The 25,800-nt window shown below is 44.1% G+C and overlaps 2 protein-coding genes and 1 long non-coding RNA gene across 9 annotated transcripts in view; 2 read left to right on the top strand and 1 right to left on the bottom strand.

Annotated features, from left to right (window-relative positions):
- LOC115153203 (regulating synaptic membrane exocytosis protein 1) overlaps positions 1-5,268 on the top strand; it is a 66,727-nt gene extending 61,459 nt beyond the window's left edge. For 6 of the 7 annotated variants that reach the window (XM_029698401.1, XM_029698400.1, XM_029698399.1 and 3 more), the window contains 9 exons: positions 667-782; positions 957-1,102; positions 1,474-1,637; positions 1,718-1,929; positions 2,065-2,215; positions 2,374-2,486; positions 2,584-2,685; positions 2,811-2,950; positions 3,033-3,248. In XM_029698401.1, the coding sequence (XP_029554261.1) occupies positions 667-782; positions 957-1,102; positions 1,474-1,637; positions 1,718-1,929; positions 2,065-2,215; positions 2,374-2,486; positions 2,584-2,685; positions 2,811-2,950; positions 3,033-3,248 (1,360 nt within the window). Of the gene's footprint in view, positions 1-666; positions 783-956; positions 1,103-1,473; positions 1,638-1,717; positions 1,930-2,064; positions 2,216-2,373; positions 2,487-2,583; positions 2,686-2,810; positions 2,951-3,032 lie in introns of all 7 variants that reach the window. The other variant, XM_029698395.1, reaches the window with a different exon arrangement.
- LOC115153204 (uncharacterized) lies at positions 3,560-12,273 on the bottom strand. The gene is made up of 2 exons (XR_003867658.1): positions 11,904-12,273; positions 3,560-3,876 (listed from the first exon to the last, which is right to left on the bottom strand). It is a non-coding gene; the product is annotated as an uncharacterized LOC115153204 (long non-coding RNA).
- A 1,251-nt stretch (positions 12,274-13,524) lies between these two features.
- LOC115153202 (B-cell lymphoma/leukemia 11A-like) overlaps positions 13,525-25,800 on the top strand; it is a 50,730-nt gene continuing 38,454 nt past the window's right edge. Inside the window, exons 1-2 of the mRNA XM_029698394.1 lie at positions 13,525-13,863; positions 18,213-18,608. Of these exons, the coding sequence (XP_029554254.1) occupies positions 13,809-13,863; positions 18,213-18,608 (451 nt within the window). The 5' untranslated portion in view covers positions 13,525-13,808. The remainder of the gene's footprint in view (positions 13,864-18,212; positions 18,609-25,800) is intronic.

The following is a 25,800-nucleotide window of genomic DNA, read 5'->3' as shown; positions in this document are numbered from 1 at the left end:
TCGGGACTATATCTTGTGGAAGGATGAAAATATTGTGAATAATGAGTGAGAAAGTTACAGGTGCACAAATATCATACCCCCAAGACATGATAAACTCCCCTGTTATTATTGGTGAGAGGTTGGCATGTCTTGGGGGTATGATATTTGTGCGCCTGTAACTTTCTCACTTATTATTCATAGTTCATTCAGGATTATCCGTAACCATGGAGTCACAAGCTTGATCTAGTCATTCCGTGCTATGAATATGAGACCAAATACATAACTTTTTACTACTTTAATACACATATAAGTACATTTTTCCCAATACTTTTGGTCCCCTAAAATGGAGGGACAATGTCAAAAAAGTGCTGTAATTTCTAAACGGTTCACCGGATATGGATTAAAATACCCTCAAGTTAAAGCTGACAGTGCACTTTAACCTCATAGTCATTGTATCATTTAAAATCCAAAGTGCTGGAGTACAGAGCCGAAAAAAAGAAACAAAATTGTCACTATCCCAATACTTTTGGAGCTCACTGTATGTGTACAAACTCTGTATCCAGCAGTGAAAGGAATAGTTTGTGCTTCAGGATTTCCATGAAGAGATACATCCCCTTGTAGTATCTCTCTCTCTCATTCTTTCATCCTCTTTCTTTCCATCTCTCTCTCTCTCTCTCTCTCTCTCAGGGGCCCCCTGCAAGGTGGTGTGTCTCTGTCCTCCTCAGGGACGTCCTCGTCAGCAGCTCGCAGGGTCAGACACCTCCCACAGGTCCCCGACAAGAGTAGCAGCCCCGTAGAACAAGGTGTGTAGCTTTCTTGACTTGATTTTTTTCTGTAAACCTGAGTGAGTGAGATGTGTGTGTGCTTATTTTTACTCATTCCTCTGTGTGTGTGTGTGTGTGTGTGTGTGTGTGTGTGTGTGTGTGTGTGTGTGTGTGTGTGTGTGTGTGTGTGTGTGTGTGTGTGTGTGTGTGTAGCTCTAGCAGCGGAGGAACGTGTTCGTCAGCTCCAGATGAAGGTGCAGCAGAGGGATTCCTACAGTTCTGCTGCTCCCTCCACTTCCAGCAGGGACCTGGAGAGGGCGCTTAAGAGCAAACGCGAGGTCAGTCACCTGTCACTAGAGGTCAGCCAATAACCCCCTGTCTGTCTCCCTCTCCATATCTCTCTGTCCCTCTCTCTCTCACTCCCCATATCTCTGTCCCTCTCTCTCGCTCCCTATATCTCTGTCCCTCTCCATTTCTCTCTGTCCCTCTCTCTTGCTCCACATATCTCTGTCCCCTCCCTCCATCTCTCTATGCCCCTCCCTCTCTCGGGTCCCATATCTCTTTCCCTCTCACCATCTCTCTCTGTTCCCCTCTCTCTCACTCTCCATCTTAATCTTGCCTCTCTCACCCCTCACTCATCTATCCCCCCTCTCAATTCAAAACAATTCAATTCAGTCTACTGGCATTAAAAACATGTGTATATATATCTTCTCGTCCTCTCTCTCTCTAGCTGTATAAGGACCAGAGGAGAACCAGCTGTGAGAATGTATCCCGCAAGTCTTCAGACAGTGATGTCAGTGACGTGTCAGCCATCTCTCGCACCAGCAGTGCCTCCCGCATCAGTAGTACCAGCTACATGTCCATCCAGTCAGAGAGACCCCGGGGACGCTTCAAGTAAATAGAACCACACACACAGACACTCCTTTGTGTTGCAGTAATGTCTACAACATGTATTTGTCTGTCTGTATGTATAGCAAGGCGATCCGTGGGTCAGGCCAGAGCATGTTGAAGAGCACCAGCGTGAGCGGTGAGATCTATGGCGTTGAGCGCACAGACGGCAGCCAATCAGATACAGCCTTGGGTGGGGGCAAGAAGCGGCGCTCCAGCCTCAGCCAACGGGTGGTGGCCATCGTGGGCCTGCCCTCCAGACGCAGCTGCAGCACCTCACAGCTCACCTCCCAGAAAGGTAACACAGACAGACCACAAAAACAAGACGATCATACACAAGCCCTGGATCCAGCACCCATTTGACAACCTGTTGGTATTGTTCATGCATTGTTGTGTGTTACCTGTGTGTTTGCTGTGTGTGTGCAATAAGAAGCAGTGGGGGTGGATACCAAGAAGAAGGGCAAGAAAAAGAACAAAATCCAGATCCAGCGGAGTACAGAGGTGGGTATGGCTGTAGAGTACCCCCGCCAGGCCAGCAGAGACTCCACCGACGGCAGCATGAAGAGCTACAGCTCTGAGGGGAAGTCAGTATCTCTAGCCTCTCTCAGTCTCTTTGACTGTAGCGGTAGTGTCATTCTCAATGCTTATCCAATCTAACATTATTTCAGTAGTCTAACCCCTGTGTGTGCGTGTACGTGTGTGCGTGTGTGCGTGTGTGTATGTGTGTACGTGTGTATTCCAGTCTAATCTTCTCGGGGATGAGGCTGGGGGCTGACAGTCAGTTTAGTGATTTCCTGGATGGCCTTGGCCCCGCCCAACTGGTGGGCCGGCAAACATTAGCCACACCTGCCATGGGTGAGTGACACAAAGGACTTGTGTAACCTGGCATAATATACTACATGCGGTATGAAACATTCATTGAACTGGATAAGATATATTGTGTGTTTTACAGGAGATGTTCAAATTGGAATGATGGATAAAAAAGGCCAGCTGGAGGTAGAGGTGATCAGGGCACGTGGCCTTAACCCCAAACCAGGGTCCAGATCACTCCCAGGTACAACACACACCGACGCACAAACGCACGAATGTGCGCACCTACCCACCCACACACAGACAGATAAGTGTGTTTGTTCTCCATATCCTTATTCCTTTCTCCCCCCCACCTCTCTCTCGCTGCAGCTCCCTATGTCAAGGTGTACCTGCTGGATAACGGCGCCTGTAAAGCCAAAAAGAAAACCAAGATTGCACGTAAAACCCTGGAGCCACTCTACCAGCAGGCCCTGCTGTTTGAAGAGAGCCCACAGGGGAAGATCCTCCAGGTAATAAAACCATGGAGCTGTACTATGTGTGTTTGTGCGTGCGTGTTTCCTTGGCCTAACATATCTCTCTCACCTTCCACAGGTAATAGTCTGGGGCGACTACGGGCGACTGGACCACAAATGCTTCATGGGAGTTGCACAGATCCTATTGGAGGAGCTGGACCTCTCTAGCACAGTGATTGGCTGGTATAAACTGTTTCCCCCTTCCTCATTGGTGGACCCTACATTAGCCTCGCTCACGCGGCGGGCATCCCAGACATCCCTGGACAGCTCAGGACCAGCTAATATGCGCTCTTAGTGACCGCAACGCAACCACAAACCCAAATGGACCACAACCAATGAACAACAAATGACCAGAGTGCATGACCACATACCTAGGGCCAATTTCCCTTAGGGCAATAGAGCAAATCAGAGAGAAATAGAGATAGATAGAGAGAGAGAAAGGAAGGAAAGGAAAGGAGAAAGAGAACTAGCCAATCAGAGCTTACCTGGATTCTGACAATCACTTCCCATGCCTCCCTCCCTTCCCTCTTCCCGCCTTTCTCTGGGCTGCTGGGGCCTTACTCCTGAGTCTCACCTCTTGTATTCCTCCTCGTCTCTGACATCTCCTTTCTTTGTCTCGTCTTTGTCCATTCCTCCTCTCCCGCCATTGAGTGTGTTATGGCACATGCTCCTAAGATAGAAGGGACTCATGCAGCCCACTCTGTTAGGTGGCACAAGGGATGTCAGCCCAGCCTTGGTGAAGCCAATCAGTGAAGAGGTTATTGTGAGGCCATAAAGAGTGTGCAGGAGACAAAGAGATAAGATTGATGATGCCCTACCGACAGTTGCCCATCACAATGTGTTTCAGCATTGATGCCGTCATGGCGTCACTATAGGTGTCTGTGAGGGTTGGGCTGGTTGCACAATCTCTTAGGGAAGGGAGTCTGCACAGGTGGAAAAAACACTTGTTCTAAGATCAAAGCAAGCACAAAAGCTTGATTATTTTTTGGACAAGGCTTGATTATGAAAGAGAAAGAAAAGCAGAGGCCAAATTATGGTTAGATATATTTTATTCTATTTGCCTAGAGTTCAGAAAGGTACCATGTGGTGCAGACTCCCTGTGCGTGTATTTGGTTTCGAGTGACGGTGGTCTGCAGACCTGCAGAGGTCTTGTCACACCCCCCTCTCATCCCGCCCCCGCGAGCGAGGCAGGCGCAGCATGACTCGGGACCCCGGCCCAAGCTGCATGCACATTTTTTTTGTAAAACAAAAGCCAGACAAATTACTTTAAAAAAAAAGAGACTAAATGTGTGTTAGTTCCACATACATTAGGCCAGCTTGTATGTTGCATGTACTTGTACAGTTTGCTCGTACTGAATATGAATACAAACAGAAAAGCCATCCGCCATCCAAGGGCGGACACCGGGGGAATAAGCTCCGCCCAGGCCACACCTCCAACTCTGGGTATGAATTTCCATATTAGGAAGTCTCCAAAAGCCTTTTTTATTTTCTTGTGTTCCTTTTGAACCCTTTGGAGAGCAGTGCTCTATCATAGTACTGAGCAAACTGGAACCCCCTAGTTATCTGAGGATCTAGGTGCTTTAACAGTAGTCTATGACAGTGGGGCTAGAAACAGAGGTTGAGAATGTGTGTATAAAAACAGAGCTTAATGTATATGAAGTAAAATTATGACTTGACAGAAATTATAAAAATATAGATATATGATTAGCAAATGAGTGTATCTGACTACACACATTACCTACGCGCACACACACGTTGTAAATATGAGTCAGGGGGAGAAGTTTGACAATATTTACACACACACACACACACACACACACACACACACAAAACGATCCAAACATTCCTGGTCCTCTGGAAACAGATCAGAGCCCCATGCCCTGTGCTGCGAGAGACGCTGAGCGGTGCCCAACCACAAGAGGGAGCCAACAGACCTGTCAGTGTCTCGTAATGGCAGCCAACACCAACATGACTATTTGCGACACACTCCATCTTGTTTCTTTAACCGCAAAACTTTTAATCCCCCTACTTTCTCATGGTTTGGACTGAACTTAAAAGCCAATGAAAATCTTGTTTGCTGACCTTTCAGTTGAACACCTTGCGGTTAGGCCCACTGCCCTTTCCTTTGTCAGTATTACTCCACGATACTGATTGTTTACAGTCCATGGGTATCCACTCAAAAACACGATATCTAGGAAATAAGTATTCACTGCTACATTTCTTGTTTGTATAACAGATGTGGCTCTACTGACGTGTATGTTTTATATTCAAGAGTTCATTTTTATTATTTACAAATAAAAGACTGTGGAAGAAAAGGGTGAGCAAATCGACTCAAATTAATGTCAATACACGGGTATGCGATTTTGAAAACGACTAACTTATCTACTGCAAAATGGCTGCTGTACAGTACAAAGGAGCCGTGTTGTTCAGCTCCAACATATTAAGCAATTTAACAACTTTCCCTTCCCCTCCCTTCCCTTAACACTAAACCCTAACCATAACCCTTAACAAAGGTAGGTGCTGCACATCAGTGGTCCACATGTAGGCCTGTCCACCGCAAATATATTTATACCTAGGCCTATAGGTCTACATTTGGTTAACCTACAATTCGTTTTGTATCTGAAAGGTTTTCCTTTTGTTTTAAAGATCGATGCACATAGGCCTATGTGTTGCCAAGAGGCAGAGCAGAATAGTTTTGGCGAAATGTTGATGTTTGGTGCGCCAGATGAAATTGTTAAGTGGGGGGGAAAAAATGTACGCTGTCCATGGTTCTGAAATGAACTGTTGCATAGGCTAATGCAACAATTAGACCTAGTCCTAACAACCCACTCTCCTTAATTTGTGTAGGACACCATCCTAAAATAACTGATTTATCTGTCATATCACTTTTTGATTGACATGAAGTTTCTCCTTCATGGCAGTTTACATTTTTCCTCTACCATATTTTCTCTACCCTACCTTTTTATTTGGCGTTCTCTACCTTTTTCTTTCGCTTTGGTTAATATTTTCGTTGTGCTCATTTAGGCCTATGGATATTGCTGTCCTTGCGCTCTGACCTTTTGCGTGCTACATAAATTGTTATTATAGACAACGTGCACATGCACCTGCACATCCCCCAAACAGATATCATGGGTAGTGGGCGGGCGGCTGTGCCTATAGGACGGATATTAAGAATCATGTCAGAAGTAATGCTATTTTTCGTCGGTGTTAATCATTTGAACAGCGCCGAGTTAAACTCTCTGGGAGTCCATTAGATCATTAAAATAGACTGGTGGAACACCCGCCGAGTCATTACTACACTATTCCCCCGTAAGAGACTTCCACTCACCCTAAACACAGTTTAATCAAATTAGATAGCGGGCTATGTCTTGGGGTTTCTTCTATTGATATTCATTAAAAATACATGATTTATCACTAAGTTCTCTGAGGCATGTCCCATTCATCTGTCTGAAGGTAATAAACGCCACGCAGGCTATAAGAGCACAAACAGTTGGAATGAATTGACTTTGACATGGAGAGACATTCCACAGTTCTACTGTATGGTGACATGCTTAGCCTATTTTGAGGACAGATTGTCACTAAAAAAACGTGATTAATAGCGTAATAATAATAATAGGCATAATAATAATAATAATAGGCATAATAATAATAATAATAATATATACATGGAAATATAAATAGGCCTAGCTAAATCAATCACGATCATGTAATAGAGCAGACTAATACATTGCACCTGCATGATCAGCCCTTTTGTGTGTCGAGCTTCACATAACAAAACTGAATGTCTTTATAGCTACAACGACAACGTAGGCCTAACACGACACAAACAGAGGGGAGGTTTTGTTTCCCGAGAATGTGAGTTTTATCCGTTTGTCAAATAAGTATCAAAGATGGTTTTCATGTCTTTCAAAAACCGTAGCTTAACTATGTATTGGTCTGACCTTTCAGGTCTAGCGAAAAAAAATGAAAAGAAAAACTGAACAATTTCTTAAATAAAAACTGCGGATTATATGAGGATTTCCCTCCACATCAATAAATTGACTTTCAATTCACTACTCGTTTTTTCAGGAATACAAATGACATTGACCTATTTCCTGACGCACTGCATATATTCAAATATATCTATTCGACATATATTCGGCAAAACATTGTAAACTGCGGGCCTAGTCTACTTCAAACATGATGTTTTCCAACTAGGCCTAATGTTTAAAATAGTAGTTGAAACAGGTGACGCAACATGTAGGCCTGTAGACATTTTCACTAACCTTTTCTCAGATTCTCCATTTCAAGTTGCCTTGTTCGTTGTTCTGTTACATTAGCCCGCTTAACCTTGTTTAGAAATAATCTCACTCCCGTGATTATACATTCTATTTCAATCGATTTATTTGTTCCTGTAGATGGAGTAGGGCCTAGGCTAAAGAGGAGTTGAGCATCAACATTGGAATTTCGATAGATCTCAAATTTCTCCCGGAAAATAACTCTAACCCTACTCGGATATAGACCTACCAATGTTCAAAGTCTTCATAGTGCAAGTCTCCTACGGGGAGTAAACCAGGAAATTGCGTATAGTGTACAATATTGTAATATGCTGCCAATTTCAAGTGGGAGCTCTTGGACTGGACTGACCATGCATCTGTGATTTACTGATTGTTGACGCTAGAGGGCGTCTGAGTCCATGATTGTGGAAGTCATGCCAATGCCATGGCCACCTCAAAGCGAGACAAAACTGAAAATGGCATAGTCTGTATCTAGATAAGTTTCAAGGAGTGAATACATTATGCCTACCATGTGGGCTATCACTTTTATGTTTGTGAATATATGAATACTAGTAGGCTTTGGCTTATTATTTATTACTTGGATGAACCTAAAAGTTGGTTATGATAAACGTGTGATTTTATATTAGGTCTGTGATAAACCCTTGAACATACAGCATTCCATGAAAAATTCCAACTATGAAAATACAACAAACAGTAGGCTATTTATTAGCCTATGAAGGAAACCTCGTGCGCTAAACTTTTAAAGAGACTGGGATTGCGATGTGGAGCCCACGTTTGAACATTTGTGTCCGGGGTAGCATACGTCAGCGTGCCAAGGGTGTGCGCTTCGCTCTTGGATAAACGTCCGTCATGGTATTTCAGTTCTACGCAACTAACATTATTGCACTGACATAGGAGGCAGGCCTCCGTTCAACAGACAAATAAATGGTTGATGTCCCACGTGGACCATCTCGGCCTCCCCATTTATCATCATAACAAGCGTTCAGTGTAAAATTAACACCGACTTATTAACTACTGCAGCCATAAACATGGTCATGCATTACGCGGAGATTGTCGCAGATTGCTGTGTGGTATCCGCAGCCCGTCCGAGGGAGATGGGCGTTGGTGGTATAGGAAACCTGTCCGTTTCCATTAACGCCCGAGTTATGTAATTAATTTGATGAATTAAAAAGACACACAAACACACACTAGGAGCGAGGAGAGAATGGGAGCTCAGGGTGATAATTTGGCCTATAGCCGCATAATCCTTCAAATGTTATCTAATATCTGCCGAAGCCTGGGCGGCATGCGCGCCCATCTCTCGGTGTGATAACGCCACATTTTGAAATCTAGTCCTTAATATTAATTGTAAGGCTGGGAATCATGCCTCGACCAGCAGAGCTTGATATTATTCGGACAAGGTAAGGCTCGATTTAACAAGGATTTTGAGCTAATTCCCTGGTTTTCTCTCTGATTTGTAAAGAGAAACTTCCATCTTCTTTGCTGGGAGAGGACAATGCTGAAAGAGAGAGAGCAAGAGAGAGACAGACAGGGGGAAGGGGGGGGGCTGCATTTTGTCCGAAATGTTCAGTTTGAGGTAGCCCGGCCAGAATGCCCTCTCTACTACATCTGACCGCGCGTGGAGCCCTCTGTGCGTAAAGACCCACCACAAACACATTGAAGTGGGTGGTGAGTGTTTTCCTGACACATCGCGCATGAGATTACTTTTGTGGGACTCTTATCAAAGTGAAACAACTTAATTGTTAGTTGTTTTTTAGACATCCAATTATTATTATCCTGGACTGAAAGCGAGTGAACTAAGTCCAGTACAGACCCAGAAGTATCTTAGGTATTTTAATCTACATCACTTCTTGGTACGCAGATAGAATGTAAAACAACCCCCAAACATCTATGCATGACCTATTTGTGTAGGCCTGCATGCACTTCTCACGATGTATTTTCTACAGATTAGCCAAAATCTGCTTTTAGATATGCCCTCTGATGTCATAACTCCGACGTTTAAAGGTAAGGCTCCCGAGTGGCGCAGCGGTTTAAGGCACTGCATCTCAGTGCTAGAGGCGTCACTATAGACCCTGGTTCGATCCCGGGCTATATCTCAACCTGCCGTGATCGGCCGTAGGGCGGCGCACAATTGGCCCATGGTCCTCCGGGTTAGGGGAGGGTTTATTAATTTGTTGACTTGCCTAGTTAAATAAAGGTTGAAAAATAAAATATCATTCACAGCAGAAGCGGTTGAATAGTCCAATAGAAATGGGTAGAGAGAAGCATGAAGAGACACAGAGAATGTGTTGTGTATATCGAGCACTGATTTATTGCGCGAACCTTTGGTCATTTCCATATATTGAAATGTGTACGAGAGCCCAATCACTCAGTTTCTTCTGGGCTCCCGCACTTGGAGAGTAGGCTATGCATGGACATGATTTTGAGTTTTTTTTATAACATATTAGTTTGCATTAGGTTAGGCTAAAAGACAAAAAGGGAGTGTTTTGTATTTCTCTTTTCGATTAAAATAGATTGAGATCACTGGTCAATAGCCCATTATTTATTATGAATTCCCTTCAAACACAAGTCTACGAAAACGTATTGTAAATAAACATGGTAACCCTCCTCTCTCTGTCTCTCTCTCTCACACACACACACACGCACGCACGCACGCGCGCGCGCACACACACACACACACGTGCACGTAGTGCATGTCAGTCCATGCATCCATGCAATGTGGTGCTACGTGGATATCTCTAATGCATTAACACCGCCTGACTGATTTCTGACGGAATCGGGCACGGTATTTGCATATTGAGATTATCGCGGCCTGGGCTCCCTCCTGCACGAGTCGTAGCGCTCTTTGGCTTTGATCAATGTCCGCCTTGAGTGAGCGGGGGGGAACATTCTTTGTGCAAACAGATGGAGTGGGGTGTAGGGAGAGGTCAAGGTTAGCGCTCAGTGCCGTAGAATATGGATGTATAAAGCGAGGGCCCCACAAGAGCTTTCACGCATACCGACAGTAGCCTAGACTCCTCAACAGTTTACAAACGCGTTGTCCATGAAATACTATAATTACTTATACAGTAGGCCTATAAAGTGGCGTTCTTTTTTTATTGTGGCAGTTTGGGGGGGAATCGATATGAATCCAAATTGTTAACAACAACAAAAAAACTTTAGCATGTTATCTTTTCAACTTGTTTACACCTTTATGATGCTGTTCTTCAACGCTATTGTGGGAAATGTCTCTACAAATCTGCATTTCAATCATTGGGATGCTATATGGTGGGCGGTCCACACTAAGATAAGAATCTATGTGAAGCCTATGTGTGAAGCATATCAGTGAATCCTACCAATTTGAAGAGGCCGTGGTGGCCGGCTGTCACTATATAGTAACATAACAGGCTGTTTAATGAATGATCCCGATGATATTCACTGCCCTATTTTATATCGATATGTATTAATTGAAAACAGTAGGATACACAATCGTAGTTAAGGCTACAAGTGAATTTCCTTGTAACATTGTTTATTTGAACCATTGCTCCATGCGCGTAAAGCCTGATCTTAAATGCATGCCAGTGTCCTCAAATAATTACAGCGACATTCAAGGTAAGTCCATCAAGGGAATCAAAAGTGTGTCCCAACAGTATTAAGTCCTATATACGCCAGTGTGGGGACACAAGCAACACATCCACTTGATTTAGGTCAATGGTACATTGTGATTAGCCCACCTTTTGGATCAGACAATCATGTCCCGCTGTATGCAAGACTGAGACAATTGAAACTGGCTAAATATTTAGCCATAAATTCACAGAATAAAAAATATCTTCATTTTTTAAACCCCTTAGGATAAATGGCCAAGATTGGATTAGTTTAAATTGCAAACTATTGCATTAAGTATCCAACTGTTTAAAACGGTTATTTAGACATTAAACAATTCTCAATTTATAGCTGTTCCTATTTGATATTTACTTTCAATTACTATAGCCTAATGGCCGTTCCAGAACAAGTCTCAAAGAGGCTGCATTGTGCGTAATTGGACGAAAATGACTCCAAACAGACGATGAGAACTGCATTTAAAGTTATCAGTGGCGAATCTTTAAATTGGGGACCGTGGAAAAGTGAGATTGTTCTGAAACAGTCACTGATAATTCCTCTCATCTCTTCCGCGCTCTCAGCACTATATAGGGAACATCTGGAATGATCACTGGTCAATTTTGTACATATCAGAAAAGTGGAGAATTGTCATATTTACAAATAACTGTTACAATGGGTATTGAATGTTTCTAAGTCCTTATTGCTTGCGTAAAAACTTTTGAGAAAGTGAAATAAATGTGGTGATGGTGATAGACGGTTTTTGTATTCCTTGCGTGTACGCGAAAAAGACAATTCGACCAAGCAGCCTTGCGTCTGTATAAGATACAACTCTAATGTGCTGTAATAATGTTATTGCCAAAGGCTATATAACAATTGAACATAGGATTTGTATCTGCAGCGTCCGTGCTGTCGTTCAACGGAATTAGGCAACGTCTGTAACCTCTTTTATCAGCGCCTGAACTTTGACGCCCCGTCATTACACAGCCTGTAAGCATAGCCTTCAGTCCTCCCATATGCACCACAGCACACCAGGCACCAAGCCTCGTCCGCGCGCAACGAACAACTAGTCGCAACCTGTAAAATATTTCACTCACTGGTTATACATTTTTTTTCGTCGACGTTGAACGTAGCACCTCCACCACTCCGGGTCGTGTCTCTCTCTCGCTCTCTTTATATTTGTCTTTCTCTCCGTCCTATAATGCTCTGTGTCCCAAGTCCGTGTGTGCAGCACTTGCCTGGCGCGCGGTTCTTCACTCCTGTGCTTATGCTTCGGTCGCTGTCTAGTCACACTTCAGCTATAGCTCGCTATAGTCTGTTTCTCTCCTTTCCTCCACCCTCCCCGCGCACAGCCCCATCTTGTCATTGCATTTTTTATTTGCATGATGTCTTCTTACGGTGTCGTTATTTAGTCTGCACGGGCGGTGTTTAGCTCGTTTTATATTACCAAACCCCCATTATGTGAGTATTTACACCCCTCCCCCAACCACCGGTCCAACCTGAAACACATCTGAAACTTATTAGCCTACAAAGGCGCTTATGGGCATACTCCCACGTTCTGTTCGTCAAGGAGTTTGGATTGCACTGAAAGCATATAGTCTCGAAGTTGTATACTATAGTGCCCGCTAACCTTGCCCACTGAACCCCAAACCCAACTCTGTATTCAAACATCGGTATAGCACGGATTGGACTCCTCTCTTGTTTCCACGAGTTAAAAGATTTTTGGTCCCGGGATGGTTCTCTATACCCCCTGTGCCCTCTTTCCAGAACCTGTCTGTCCTGTTCATGCAACCCGATATTTACCCGCTCCGTTTCGTTCCTTTCAATGGCGCTTTGCCCTTTCTCCTTTTTTACCTATTCTACACACACACACACACACACACACACACACACACACACACACACACACACACACACACACACACACACACACACACACACACACACACACACACACACACACACACACACACACACACACACACACACACACACACACACACACACACACACAGAGTGTGACTTGCAATGTTTCTCTTTCTACCACATGGCTAATGTTTACATACTGCTTAACTCATCTCATATGGATGTACTTTATTCTATGCTACTGTATTTTAGTCAATGCCACTCCGATCTAATATTTATATATTTCTTAATTCCATTATTTTAATTTTAGATTCGTGTGTATTGTTGTGAATTGTTTTATATACTACTGCACTGTTAGATACTACTGCACTGTTGGGGCTAGGAACACAAGCATTTCGCTACACCCGCAATAACATCTGCTAAATATGTGTATGTGACCAATACAATTTGATTTGATTTGATGGCTCCACAATGTCCACCACTGCGACTTCATCTGTTAAACGTCTCTCTGTGTTTCTCTCGCTCTCGCTCTCTTTTTCTCTTTCCCTCCCCGCATGCAGCATATGTCCGGCCCCCTCCGAGCTCCTGTCCATTGGCTTTTCTTGCTGTTTTCCTTCGCCCCCCCCCCCACACACACACACACAGTGCACATTGCTTTCATTAGACATCCCTCTCTCTCCCTTGCGATCACACACTACCTCCCCCAAATGCCGCTTGTCCGGCCCCCTGATCTTTCTGTCCATTGGCTTCTCCGGGTCTATTTTTCATGTCCAGCCCCTAATGAGTGTCCATTGGTTTTGTTATTTCCCTTCCCTCCTCCCACTTTGCCGTTTCGCCCTGCCCATGTTTTGTATGTCTGTGTCCATCCATCTCCTGACGTTCAAGTTCGCAGAAACGTCACGTCCGCACTTGAACTTGCAGCTCAGGGGGGCTTTTGCCATTTTCCATCTCTCTCTCGCTCTATTTTCAAAAAAGCCATGACGGCGATCCCACTATACATCTTCCCTGCGCCATCGTTGTATTATTTCTAATTTATTTTGGATATCAAAGGCATTGATGAAGATATTTTCTCTGGAGTCTCCCTTCTAACCCGGCTCTCCCGATGTGAACCGAGCTGAACGCCGCCACCAGCCACCATGTCTCGCCGCAAGCAAGGCAAACCCCAGCACTTAAGCAAAAGGGATTTTTCGCGTAAGTACACCTACATTGTCATTTCTACTTTTACCACACTCCTTTTCTACCCAGCCCAATACTGGTTCCATTCAGAAAAGCGGAAAATGGGTTACCAGGAGCGTGATTCTCATGGGCACTTTGGACACTGGACAGCACGGACCCGCAGTCAAGTGGACTTCACCGTGAAAGCCTGCCGATAATCTACCTGGGTAAAATACCTATGCGCGCAAAGCATATCCTACCCAAAGCTGAAAGAGAAAAGTTTGATCCAGCTTTCATCCCTGAGAAAAATCGGAGAAGTTTGCAGCGAGAATGGAATTACATTCATACGCACTGCACTGGCTTTAGTGCTCCGGTTGCCTCAGCCACTAAAGTGCATAGGCTACGTTAAGGTACGCGGAGCCTATGAGTTTAGCCTATTCTTTACGCGGAGTTATGTAGAATATCGCACGGAATTTCCGGTATCGGTGCCTGTCTTGGATCGTGGCAGGTTTCCCCCCTCTCGTGCTATTTTTGGAAGGTTTTCAAAAAACTAGAAGTGGATTTTGATTGGGAAAAATCTCGTGTCCGGCTGTTTACAGGCACCGCGTGCATGCGCGTGTAGCTCATCTGCCAACAGAGTCGATATAGATGTCAATAACGGCCTATTTGTACCCTGCTTGTCCAAATATCCTTATCAAATGGATTGTAGTGTTTAGCCTACATTGATTCTGTACGGTGTTCTGGTATAGTGGCAGGAATTATAGCCTATGCTTCTCAAGTAGCCTAGTAAAATTGGGTGCTTTTGTAAAGAGCAACAGGAGCCACGCTTTTTATATTTCATGTTTTTCTTCCTACTTTTTACAAACCCATATTTGGAGCCATTTGTTTTAGTTTATCAAGCAGTTCATTACCCGAAGGTAAGAGAATACAAGAATAACACTGTCATGTTATTTAGAAGGTAATAACAATGTAACGGAAGTGTTTAATAATGATACTTTTTTAAGTTGAACTACTGTTATGGAAAACTCCATTACGCGCACATGTATTTTGATATGGAGCCTTTGTTCGTTGATTTCGTTTGGAAACATTACCACCATGTTTACAGTGTTTACAAGCAGCAGGCAGCTATATGCGTTTGTAACTAGAAGAATGACCAAGGTAGCCAGCCCGATGTTGCTACACGGTGTATACGTCTTGCAACCCTTCCTTCAGTAGCGCTCGAATGGTGTTATATGCGATAACATGCCCTACACAGATAACATGCCCTACACAGATAACATGCCCTACACAGATCCACGTTGTTGTAACATTGTATTGTATCGTCCGGCATTATTAGGTTTCCGTATTTAGTCGAGTGGCCACATATCTGGGGCTCAATGCAGCCAGGGGGCATACAGACCAGCTGCATCGCCAGACTTTTGTTCCTGTCGGAATTTCGTCGCTAGGAGGCAGACGACGATCAGAAACTGGATGTGAACTTGAACCTGATCAATTTCACCGCCATCTCAATCTACATATTTGATGATATGTTTAGAATACAGGGAAACATATAAGGTATACGGCGCGTTCCCCCCGTGTCCTATTTACTCTCCAGTTTCGAATGCACCGTTTTTTTCTACAGGGGTATAGAAGTTAAACAAATATCATTACAAATGTCAACATTCTGCAGGCCTTTATCTTGTTAAATCTAAAGGCAAAAATCTCTATAGATTCAGACCTATTTTTATTCCATTGGAAATGGTAGAGGATATCCTATTTTACAATGAAAATGTATGTATTTAAGGTGAAATTAATATAAAAACGTGTTCATATAAAAGGTAGGCCGACTTATATGATGGATCTAAATGAAGGTTCGAATTTTTGCTTTTTGAGCAAATATTTAGTAATAGGACGAAAAGGCCTATGCCCAAATTATATATTTGTCCATATTTCCTTCATATAAGGAAGGCGATCATTAGTGTTAATGTTAAACTAATCAAACCCCTTGAAATGTAATGGAATTTACAGAAGTAGGAGAAGAGATATGCTACTTATGTTTACCACCTTTTATTCTTATGGGGCTGTGCGTCAAACATCACAGCCACAGTTGTTTTAATATCATGCAGAATGAAATTCGCTTCAAATGCATTAATGAATTAATTTTTATATAGCCTGTTAGAAAACAATTGTTCCACAACAGTTTTCATCTTCTGTTTATTGATTTGCCACGCAACATTGAATTAGTGACGAATCATGTTTATCCCGCACATTTAATAGGAATACAATATCATTTAGCTCAGTGTTGCTGCTCTGGTGCAGCCTACATTTGTGCTAATCTGATATTGATAGCATCACATTTAGTTTAGGAGGGGGAAATGTAGTGTGGAAGTGCTATTATGCATAATGTGTAAATGTTCAAAAATATATGTCCAGGCTCTGTTTCTCTTCTCTTTCAATTTCATTAAAAGCAGTTCAATGTAGTCGGCTAGATATGGTGCTAAGTACGTGCAAATGCTCATCAAAACAAAAACAAATATGCAATCAAATGATATCATCATGAAAATAGGTGTTAGACTTTGGGATTACATTTGTTGTTTATCTATTTTTTTAATGAAAATACAACAATGCATTATGCAACTCTAAAATGTACTCTCAGTTCAAGTTTAAGGTGAGGGCTTAGTCTGCTTTCATTTGATTTTATCCAGTGAATTTAATGCCCAGCGTTGTTGTATAACCCTGGCCGTTCTGGTGGTTGACCTGACGTTAAATTAAAGGTAGTAACCGGCCGCCAGAATTTATCACATGTTATCTCTATGTCCCAGATCGCTCGCAGATGTCATGTAGGATTGCTCGTTCAAATCATATTTCCTCTCGCGCGCTGGGAGCTACTCCACATTCCTCTCTCTCTCGATGTCTCTCTCTCTCTCTCTCTCTCTCTCTCTCTCTCTCTCTCTCTCTCTCTCTCTCTCTCTCTCTCTCTCTCTCTCTCTCTTTCTCTTTCTTTCTCTCTCTCTCTCTCTCTCTCTCTCTCTTTCTCCTCTTTCTCTCTCTCTCTTTCTCTCTCTCTCTCACACACTATTTCCCTCTATCTATTCTCTATCTGTCTCTAGGTTGGGCAGAAATACATTTAACCTCAGTTCACAGGATGCTATCTCTTTTATCAAACATTCCTACCAATCATCAGCCACTACAAATTAAAATCTATTTTTTGATTCTCAGTGGTTTTAGGTTAATTAAAATGTGAAATTGGCAGCTTAGTAAAGAAGGTCAAGATGCTTACCCATTAAGAAGCTAAAGGAGAGCTACTCTCACCTTAGAGCAAAAGATTTCAAACACCATGAGCCGCTCAATAGTAGGCTACTGAGACTCCTGTTTAACCTCCCTCTGTGGTAAAATATCTCATTCACACAGCTCGTCGTCCGTGTACAACAAGACTGACACTCCCCGTGTGACAAAATCAACTTTAAAACGAGTCAAGCGTTAACCCCGGGTTCCATGGCGAGGAATGTACTTGAAAGGTTCCTTTTGGCCGATTTCCGTCTGTAAAAGTGGTTATCTAGAAACTGTAAGTCACACACATGTAAAGAGTCCAGGATGGTTTTTTAAAAATTATTTCGACACACTGAGGCTGCTTGTCTTTTCTGCACATATGTCGGACACATTTGTAATTTTCCACGTAATGAATTGAAAGAAGCAAGCTATGTCCTATGAACTATTAGTCTTCACCACCCAAGAATAGCCAACTCTTTTGAATATGAAAAACACATTTTAGAAAAATATATTAGAATAACTTTTTATTTTTTCCCTTTAGTATGTTGAGTTACCCAACTGTCTCTGTCCTACTGAGCTTTTGATTTCTACCGATCTATAAAACAGTACTTAAATTATCCCATTTATTATCCATCAGACTATGGCTTCATTTCTCACAGCTCTATGTTTCTACAATCGCAAATAACATTTCTTATCCATTATAACTCCCAGCTTTAATTACACGCCTTTCTCAGTTGTTGTTGCATTCATTTCAATGGATGTAGGAGTGGTGAGAGTGTGAAGTTGAAAGACTTATGAGTGTTAAGTGGAGCTGTCTGTCTAATGCCAGTCTCACAGAGATTTAGTCACCATTCTTGCTCTGCAACACCACCCAGACATGACTTCTACTGCTAATACTACTACTGGGGGTGTAGTCTGACGACTACTACTAGTCTAGGCAGAATGGTGAGAGAGAAAAACCCAAAGCATGTGACCATTGTTTTGCACTGTTATTGATACTGCTCAATTGAACACACCACCTCTGATTTCTCTCTCTCTCTCTCTCTCTCTCTCTCTCTCTCTCTCTCTCTCACCCTCCCTCCCTCCCTCCCTCCCTCCCTCCCTCCCTCTGTCTCTCACTCGTTCCCGGGTTACAGCCGAGCCCCTGTCTGCCGTCGCCTCGGAGGAGCTCTCGTCAGAACGCTGCTCGGAACGCTCAGACCGTTCGGAGAATGGCACAGGCACACTACGGATTGCCGTGGCGACAGAGCAGGATCTGTTGACCTGTGGGCAGTGCCAGGCCACCTTCCCCCTGGGGGACATCCTGCTCTTCATCGAGCACAAGAGGAAGAGATGCCACGGACCCCCCTGTCTGGCCAGGGGCCTGGACAAGCCCCCGTCGCCTACGCCCGGCCTGGCACTCACCCCCTCGCCCTTCCCGGCCTCTCTCCGCAGGCGCCCTGTGGAGGTGGGCGTCCAAGCCACACCGGGGGGCGATGACGACCGCCTCTTGTTGCCCAGAGGGATCTGCCCCAAGCAGGAACACATCCCTGGTAACTACCATTCCCCACACCAAGTTGTCTTTAACCAAACAATAGGAGTTGTGTTTCAAATTCAAATGCAGTATATTTATTGGCGTGGGTGAACGCGGGGAAGCGTGTGTGCACCGTAAAGGTAGGCGTCCATGGGGGTGCGTTTAAGTTTTGAAGTGTCACAAAGGGCAATTATATGCAGTGACATGGGAATGTGTATGTCCCTTGTGGGTGTGTTTATGTTGAGGGTTTGGGGGGGGGGGATTGTATTAAAGCGTTGATGCACTTCAGAATGTGTCATGCAGTGTAGTGCGTGTGGGCGTAGACCGGGTACAGCAGAGGTCACATATTGGGCACACATGTTCCCTTTCCCTGTAGGATTTGTGGTCCTAAGAGACCCAGGGAGAAAAGCACTGCCGTGATTGGGTCAGCTGTCGGTCCTCGTTTAAGTGATACATCTGATTGGCCAGAACTGATTGGCTAGGGGCGGGGTCTATTCTGGCTAACCACAACTGTAAAATGTCACAGGGAAGCCACAAGAGAATAGGAATCATCTTATGATTTGATTTATGGATCGTTAGCTCATCCGTGTCTCAGATCGCCTGGTTCTCACTGGCTGGTGTTCTTAATTAGAGACACATAGATATGACAGTGCTGCTGATCTCTAGCTCTGTGTGTGTACGTGTATGTGCGTGTTTGTGTGTGTGTCAGCCTGCGGAGGGGAAACGGTTAACTTGGCACTGCAGTTGTCCTCAGATCCATTGAGTTGACAGAGAGAGGATGGGGGGAAGGTTAGTTTTCCACAGTAATCAAATACAGCCCAATGGCAAAGTGACACTGGTAACCTTGAGTTAGTGGCCATTTTGCGATGGCCTAAAAAAGCGGGGCACAGGGTGGGTGCACTGGCTGGTCCTGCAGTGGACTCAACCCACCCACCGTGCAGGGAAACAAAGGTTTGGGGCATCGGTCAGTGTGTGTGTGCTTAAAGAGTTTATTTGTGTAATTACACAGTAGTGCAGTGTGTATATACCTGTAGGAGGGCATACACAGATGCTGTGACGTGTGTGTTTTTGTCTCTCTCTCTCTCTCTCTTTCTGTGTGTGTGTGTGTCCACGGTTTCTTTAAGGATATGTCTTCATGGCTTTTCAGGGTGTGTGTTCCCAGTTTCCTCGTGTAGGCTACAGTTTTACGGTGTGTTTCACTCCATGTGTGTGTGTGTATGCTTCCGTTTTTGTGTGTCCGTGTATGTGCTCTTTTGTGCTGTGTGTGGGTATGTGTCCTGTTGTGGCTGGAGAATGTGCAGTATCTGTGTCCTCTTGCATGCATGGTGTGTGTCCGTGTCTCTGTGAGAAATGCTGCTGTGGTTCTCTCACAGTGGTCTCTTCCTTACCACATCTTACACTGGTAAACAGAGACATGCTTACTCTCACTCTCTCGTAGTCCTCTCTTTACCCTATTACTCTATTTTTCCCTTCTCATCTCTCTAACTCTCTCTTATTCTCTCTACCATTTCTTTTCCATCTCTCTCGCTCTCTCTATCTGTCTCTCTCTGTCTCTCTGTCTCTCTCTGTCTCTCTGTCTCTCTCTCTGTCTCTCTGTCTCTGTCTCTCGCTCTTTCTCTCTCCCTCCCTCTTTCTTTCTTTTTCACTCTCTCCGTATCTGTGCAGTATAACAGAGAGGGAAGCGAAGTGTACATTCGGTTATTTTGCCTTGCAGAGGAAGAGTCGTTTGTTTTTTTTCTCATATGTGTGTGTGTATTCTTGTAATTGCCGTTGTATAGAAATGCAGGGTAGTGACTGTTTTTCTCTTTTATGCCACCTCTTGCCATCTGGCTACTCTCTGATTGCCTCTAGAGATCCTAGTTTCAGGAAATGGATCTGGCCCAGATCATCCTCATCAACAATAATTTAGATCTGACCTTTGATCCTTTCATTTTGGATCTGTGATTGGCTGCTTGATTTTTGGTATAGCCTCCAGAAAGGCCTGTTTCTGTTTTAAGTTGGTGGGGAGAAATGTTGTGTAAGGTGAACCTTACTGTGTGTGATGTGTGTGTGCTGTGTGTGTGTGCTGTGTGTGTGTGCTGTGTGTGTGTGCTGTGTGTGTGCTGTGTGTGTGCTGTGTGTGTGTGCTGTGTGTGTGCTGTGTGTGTGCTGTGTGTGTGTGCTGTGTGTGTGTGCTGTGTGTGTGTGCTGTGTGTGTGTGCTGTGTGTGTGCTGTGTGTGTGTGCTGTGTGTGTGCTGTGTGTGTGCTGTGTGTGTGTGCTGTGTGTGTGTGCTGTGTGTGTGTGCTGTGTGTGTGTGCTGTATGTCAGTTTTACCTGGTTCGCTAGCTCATTGTCTTTACAAGCTTCAGTTCAGTCTTAATGGATCGGCAATTCTAACCAGGGTTGTGTCTCGACTCGTGTGTGTGTTTGTGGTTATGTGTGTGCGTGTCAGCTTAGCCCTTTTGTTTTTAAAGATGTCGCTGCAATTTCAGAACAAATTTAGGCACGCTGACTATGACACACACACGCACACACACACAGATGCACACACATGGTCTCAGTCAGCAGCTAAACTGGGTTATTAGACGTATTTACATCACAATGTAACAGGCGAGACACGTCTGGTTGTGTCAGTGGCGTTACGCGCGGATGTTATGATTCAGAAACATTTGGTGGAACGATTTCTTTTTTTTTGTTACAATTTTTTTTTATTGTTACTATAATTATATTCATCAATTGCTATTCAAATTTTCAATAGTCATTTTGGTTGTTCTTTGTTGGTTGTTTTTGCGCTGTTGCTCGGACATTAATATGTATGACTGTTTATTATTGCGTTGGTAGGCGTGGTAGTTGAAGTTTGTTATTGGTATGTACCTTATTAAGAAAATATGGAGCATTGCTCTTGTGGTGGAATACCCTTAGTTACTCATCAAACAGCTCTGTTTGAAAAGGCGGTACCTGTCGAGGAGTGTGTGTTCCATGTGGATTGTTGTCCTCGATAAGACTTGCGCCCCGACATGATGTGTGTGTGTGGCACACAAAGGCCATTTTTAATATGACCACACTAGGTTGAGATCTTTGACTCTCTTTAGTCTATTAATCCTAAACTGGGATTAAAAATGGGATTAAAAATTCCTGAATGCCATCTCATCCTCAAACTGACGTTTTAATCAATTGTGCTGTTTCTGTGTGTTCTGTGTATACTAACACAGCACTGACACTGATTGTGCCATGTATAATGTCATGGTAATAAAGCATGAATGATTGTGCAACACTGAAATAAATCATTCTTCATCACAATATGACATACAAAGCCCATGAACCCTGGTATTACAAAGACAACACTGTCCCCGTGGCTTTCTCTGGCTCTATATATTCCTGCGTCCACTAAACGGTCTGGTTTTAAAATTCTCTGCATATTATTGTGTTGTTGACCAGAAACCGTGGATAGATGGCAGCATTCGCGCAAAACTGAAAGTGCGAAGCATTTAACCATGGAAAGGTGACTGGGAATATGGTTGAATAAAAACAGAGTAGTTATTACATACGTAAGTCGCAATTCAACGGCTCAGACACGAGACGTATGTGGCAGGGTCTACAGACAATGACGGACTACAAAAGGGAAAAGCAGCCATGTCCGGGCAAGCTAAACACCTTCTTCGCCCGCTTTGAGGATAACACAGAGCCACCGACGCAGCCCCGCTACCAAGGACTGTGGGCTCACTTTCTCTGTGGCCGACGCGAGTAAGACATTTAAGCGTGTTAACACTCGCAAGGCTGCCGGCCCAGACGGCATCCATAGCTGCGTCCACAGAGCATGCGCAGACCAGCTGGCTGGTGTGTTTACGGACATATTCAATCTCTCCCTATCCCAGTCTGCTGTCCCCATTTGCTTCAAGATGTCCATCATTGTTCCTGTACCCAAGAAAGCAAAGGTAACTGAACCATTGCACTAACTAAGTGCTTTGAGAGGCTAGTTAAGGATCATATCACCTCTACCTTATCTGACACCCTAAATCCACTTCCATTTGCTTACCGCCCCAATAGATCCACAGACGATGCAATCACCATCGCACTGCACACTGTCCCATCTGGACAAGAAGAATACCTATTCAAGAATGCTGTTCATTGACTATAGCTCAGCCATCAGCACCATAGTACCCTCCAAGCTCATCATTAAAAAACCACTTATGTGCATTGAGGTGGGCTGTGAATGGGTAGCCGTGCTAGCCAAGCTTTAGCTTAGCCGTAGCATCAAAATCAAATGAAATCATATGTTATTGGTCACGTTCACATATTCAGCAGATGTTATTGTGGGTGTAGCGAAGTGCTTGTGTTACTAGCTTCAAAAGTGCAGTAATATGTAACAATACACAACAATACACACAAATCAAAAAATGTAAGAATGGGATGAAGAAATATATAAATATCAGATTGAGAGTGGCATTGACAAAATACAGTAGAATAGAATACAGTATATACATATGAGATGAGTAAAGCAGTATGTAAACATGATTTAAACATTATTAAAGTGAATAGTGTTCAATTATTAAAGTGGCCAGTGATTCCATGCCTATGAATATAGTGCAGCAGCCTCTAAAGTGCAGGTTTGCGTTACCGGGTAGAAACCAGCTAGTGATGGCTATTTAACAGTCTGATGGCCTGGAGACAGAAACTGTTTTTCAGTCTCTCAGTCCCAGCTTTGATGCACCTGGGCAGACATTGCCTTCTGGATGATAGCGGGGTGAACAGGCAGTGGCTCGGGTAGTTGATGTCCTTGAAGATCATACAGCCCAACAGGATGTAGTCAATTGTACATCTGTAAAAGTTTGTGAGTGTTTTTGGGGCCAAGACAACTTTCTTCAGTCTCCTGACATTGAAGAGGCACTGTTGCGCCTTCTTTACCACACTGTCTGTGTGGGTGGACCATTTCAGATCGTCAGTGATTTGTACACCAAGGAACCTGAAGCTTTCCACCTTCTCCAATGTGGTCCCGTCGATGTGGATAGGCGCATGCTCCCTCTGCTGTTTCCTGAAGTCCACGATCAGCTCCTTTGTTTTGTTGATGTTGACTTAGAGGTTATTTTCCTGGCAGGTTATTCTCCCAGGGCCCTCACCTCCCTGTAGGCTGTCATGTCATTGTTGTTAATCAGGCCTACTACTATTGTGTCGTCTGCAAACTTGATGGTTGAGTTGGAGGCGTGCATGGCCACGCAGTCATGGTGAACAGGGAGTACAGGAGGGGGTTGAGCATGCACCCTTGTGGGGCCTCTGTGTTAAGGATCTGCAAAGTGGAGGTGTTGTTTCCTACCTTCACCACTTGGGGGCGGCCCGTCAGGAAGTCCAGGACCCAGTTGCACAAGGCTGGGTTCAGACCCAGGGCCTCAAATTTCAGAGTCTCTCTCTCTCATGACATTTTTTCCTGTCTGTGTTTCCCTTTTTTTATTGCATTTGACCCTCTTTCTCCCTTGTTCTCTCTTTTGCTTCTCCTACTTCGCCCGCTTTCATCTCTCTCTCTCTCTCTCTCTCTCTCTCTCTCTCTCTCTCTCTCTCTCTCTCTCTCTCTCTCTCTCTCTCTCTCTCTCTCTCTCTCTCTCTATATATATATATATATATATATATATTTGCTTATGTGTTAACAGCCAATGCAAATTGGGGGCGCGCAATTGATATTGAATCAATTACAGTTGGTGTGAGTGTGTGTATGTATGTGTGTGCATCATATGTGAATATGCGTGTGTGTCTGTGCAGTCTGGGTGCCGCCTGGCACACGAGCCAGCTGCAGTCTCTGGTGCCAAAACGCCACGCTCTGTGCGTGTGAGAACAAAGCATCAGAATCACCCCTCCATTGTTGACGTCTCATCTATCTCTGTCTAAATCCCCCACCACTTCATACACCACTGTCTGTCACGACACCAGGGATCATCAAAGAGTCTTTTGGTTTTGCTGGGAGGGTGTGTGGAAACATGCTCTCATGCTGAATTAGCAGGCGCATTTCTCTGCTTGTCTTTCCTATGCCAGTCTGTTAGCATTTGTGTGGGAGGTCATTTATTGCGCATACGATATTATGGAGTAGTTCTTTGTAGCGTTGAGAGAGGGGATGATCGGCCAAGGACAATGTCTATCTATACACTGTGGCTGGAGATACACACTGAACTTACCATGACAGAATCAAAACGCTTTCTGTCTTTTCATTTCCATTACACCAAAAGGTTAATGGACCCTGGATTGAATGACTTGTTTTGCACGCCGATGGCATGGCAATGATGTGCGTGTTGTTCTTTGATTTCACGACACAGTTTAGACACACACATTGATTTAGAAGTTGTCCTTTGCCCTATTTGGCACACGCAAACCATTGCCCCCTGTTTGGTTTGGACTGAGATAAATGACATCAGGTAGTGGGATAGGGATTGATGCCTATACGATCAGGCTGATCAGGTTGATATGATAGCATTAACATAATCCATACTGTGACCTATGTCATGAGCAGTTGCTTTTATTTTGGCAGCTGTCAACTCTGACACGCTATGGGTGGAATATTGTTTATGGATTACGTTTGCTGTTTTTTCATCAGAGATTGATTCATCAACAGGAAGCTACTGTTTTTTGTAGCACTGCTGTGTGTGTGTGTGTGTGTGTGTGTGTGTGTGTGTGTGTGTGTGTGTGTGTGTGTGTGTGTGTGGGTGTGTGTGTGTGTGTCCAGCCCATTATGGTGTGGTCCTAGCCTAGCTCTCTAATGATGTCAGAAGTTGTGTAAAGCTTGTCCATAAAACTGTTTATACGCTACAAAGCTTATTTATATATCCCAGTGGATTACACACTGCTGTTTTATAAACAAAGTCAGACCAAGCAAAAGAGCCCGGCTCAATTCAGTATATTTGTATATGCATGAGTTTGTGTACACACTCTCTGTGTGTGAGCTGGACATGTGTGTATTACTGTAGCTGTGTATGCTGGTCTGTAGTACTCTACCAGTGTGTGGTGTGTGTGATGTCTGTGTGTGTGCGAGAGCCTCATTGGGGCATGGGTGAACATAAAAGGGTGTGTGAGTTGGCAGTGTAGCCGCAGGACATCCCCTGGCAGACCGTGCCAGGGCAGATTTGGCACTGACCGGGCCGTGTGTGTGTGTGTGCTTGTGTGGAGGGGCTGGCTCCTCACTGGGGTTTCATGTTCGTCATTTGGCTTCATTACCACAGTAGAGCAGCATTGTGCCGCAGGGGGACACAC

This window comes from Salmo trutta, chromosome 18 (genome assembly GCF_901001165.1).
Source record: "Salmo trutta chromosome 18, fSalTru1.1, whole genome shotgun sequence".
NCBI classification, from domain to species: Eukaryota; Metazoa; Chordata; class Actinopteri; order Salmoniformes; family Salmonidae; genus Salmo; species Salmo trutta.
This window is presented reverse-complemented; position numbering and strand designations above follow the sequence as displayed.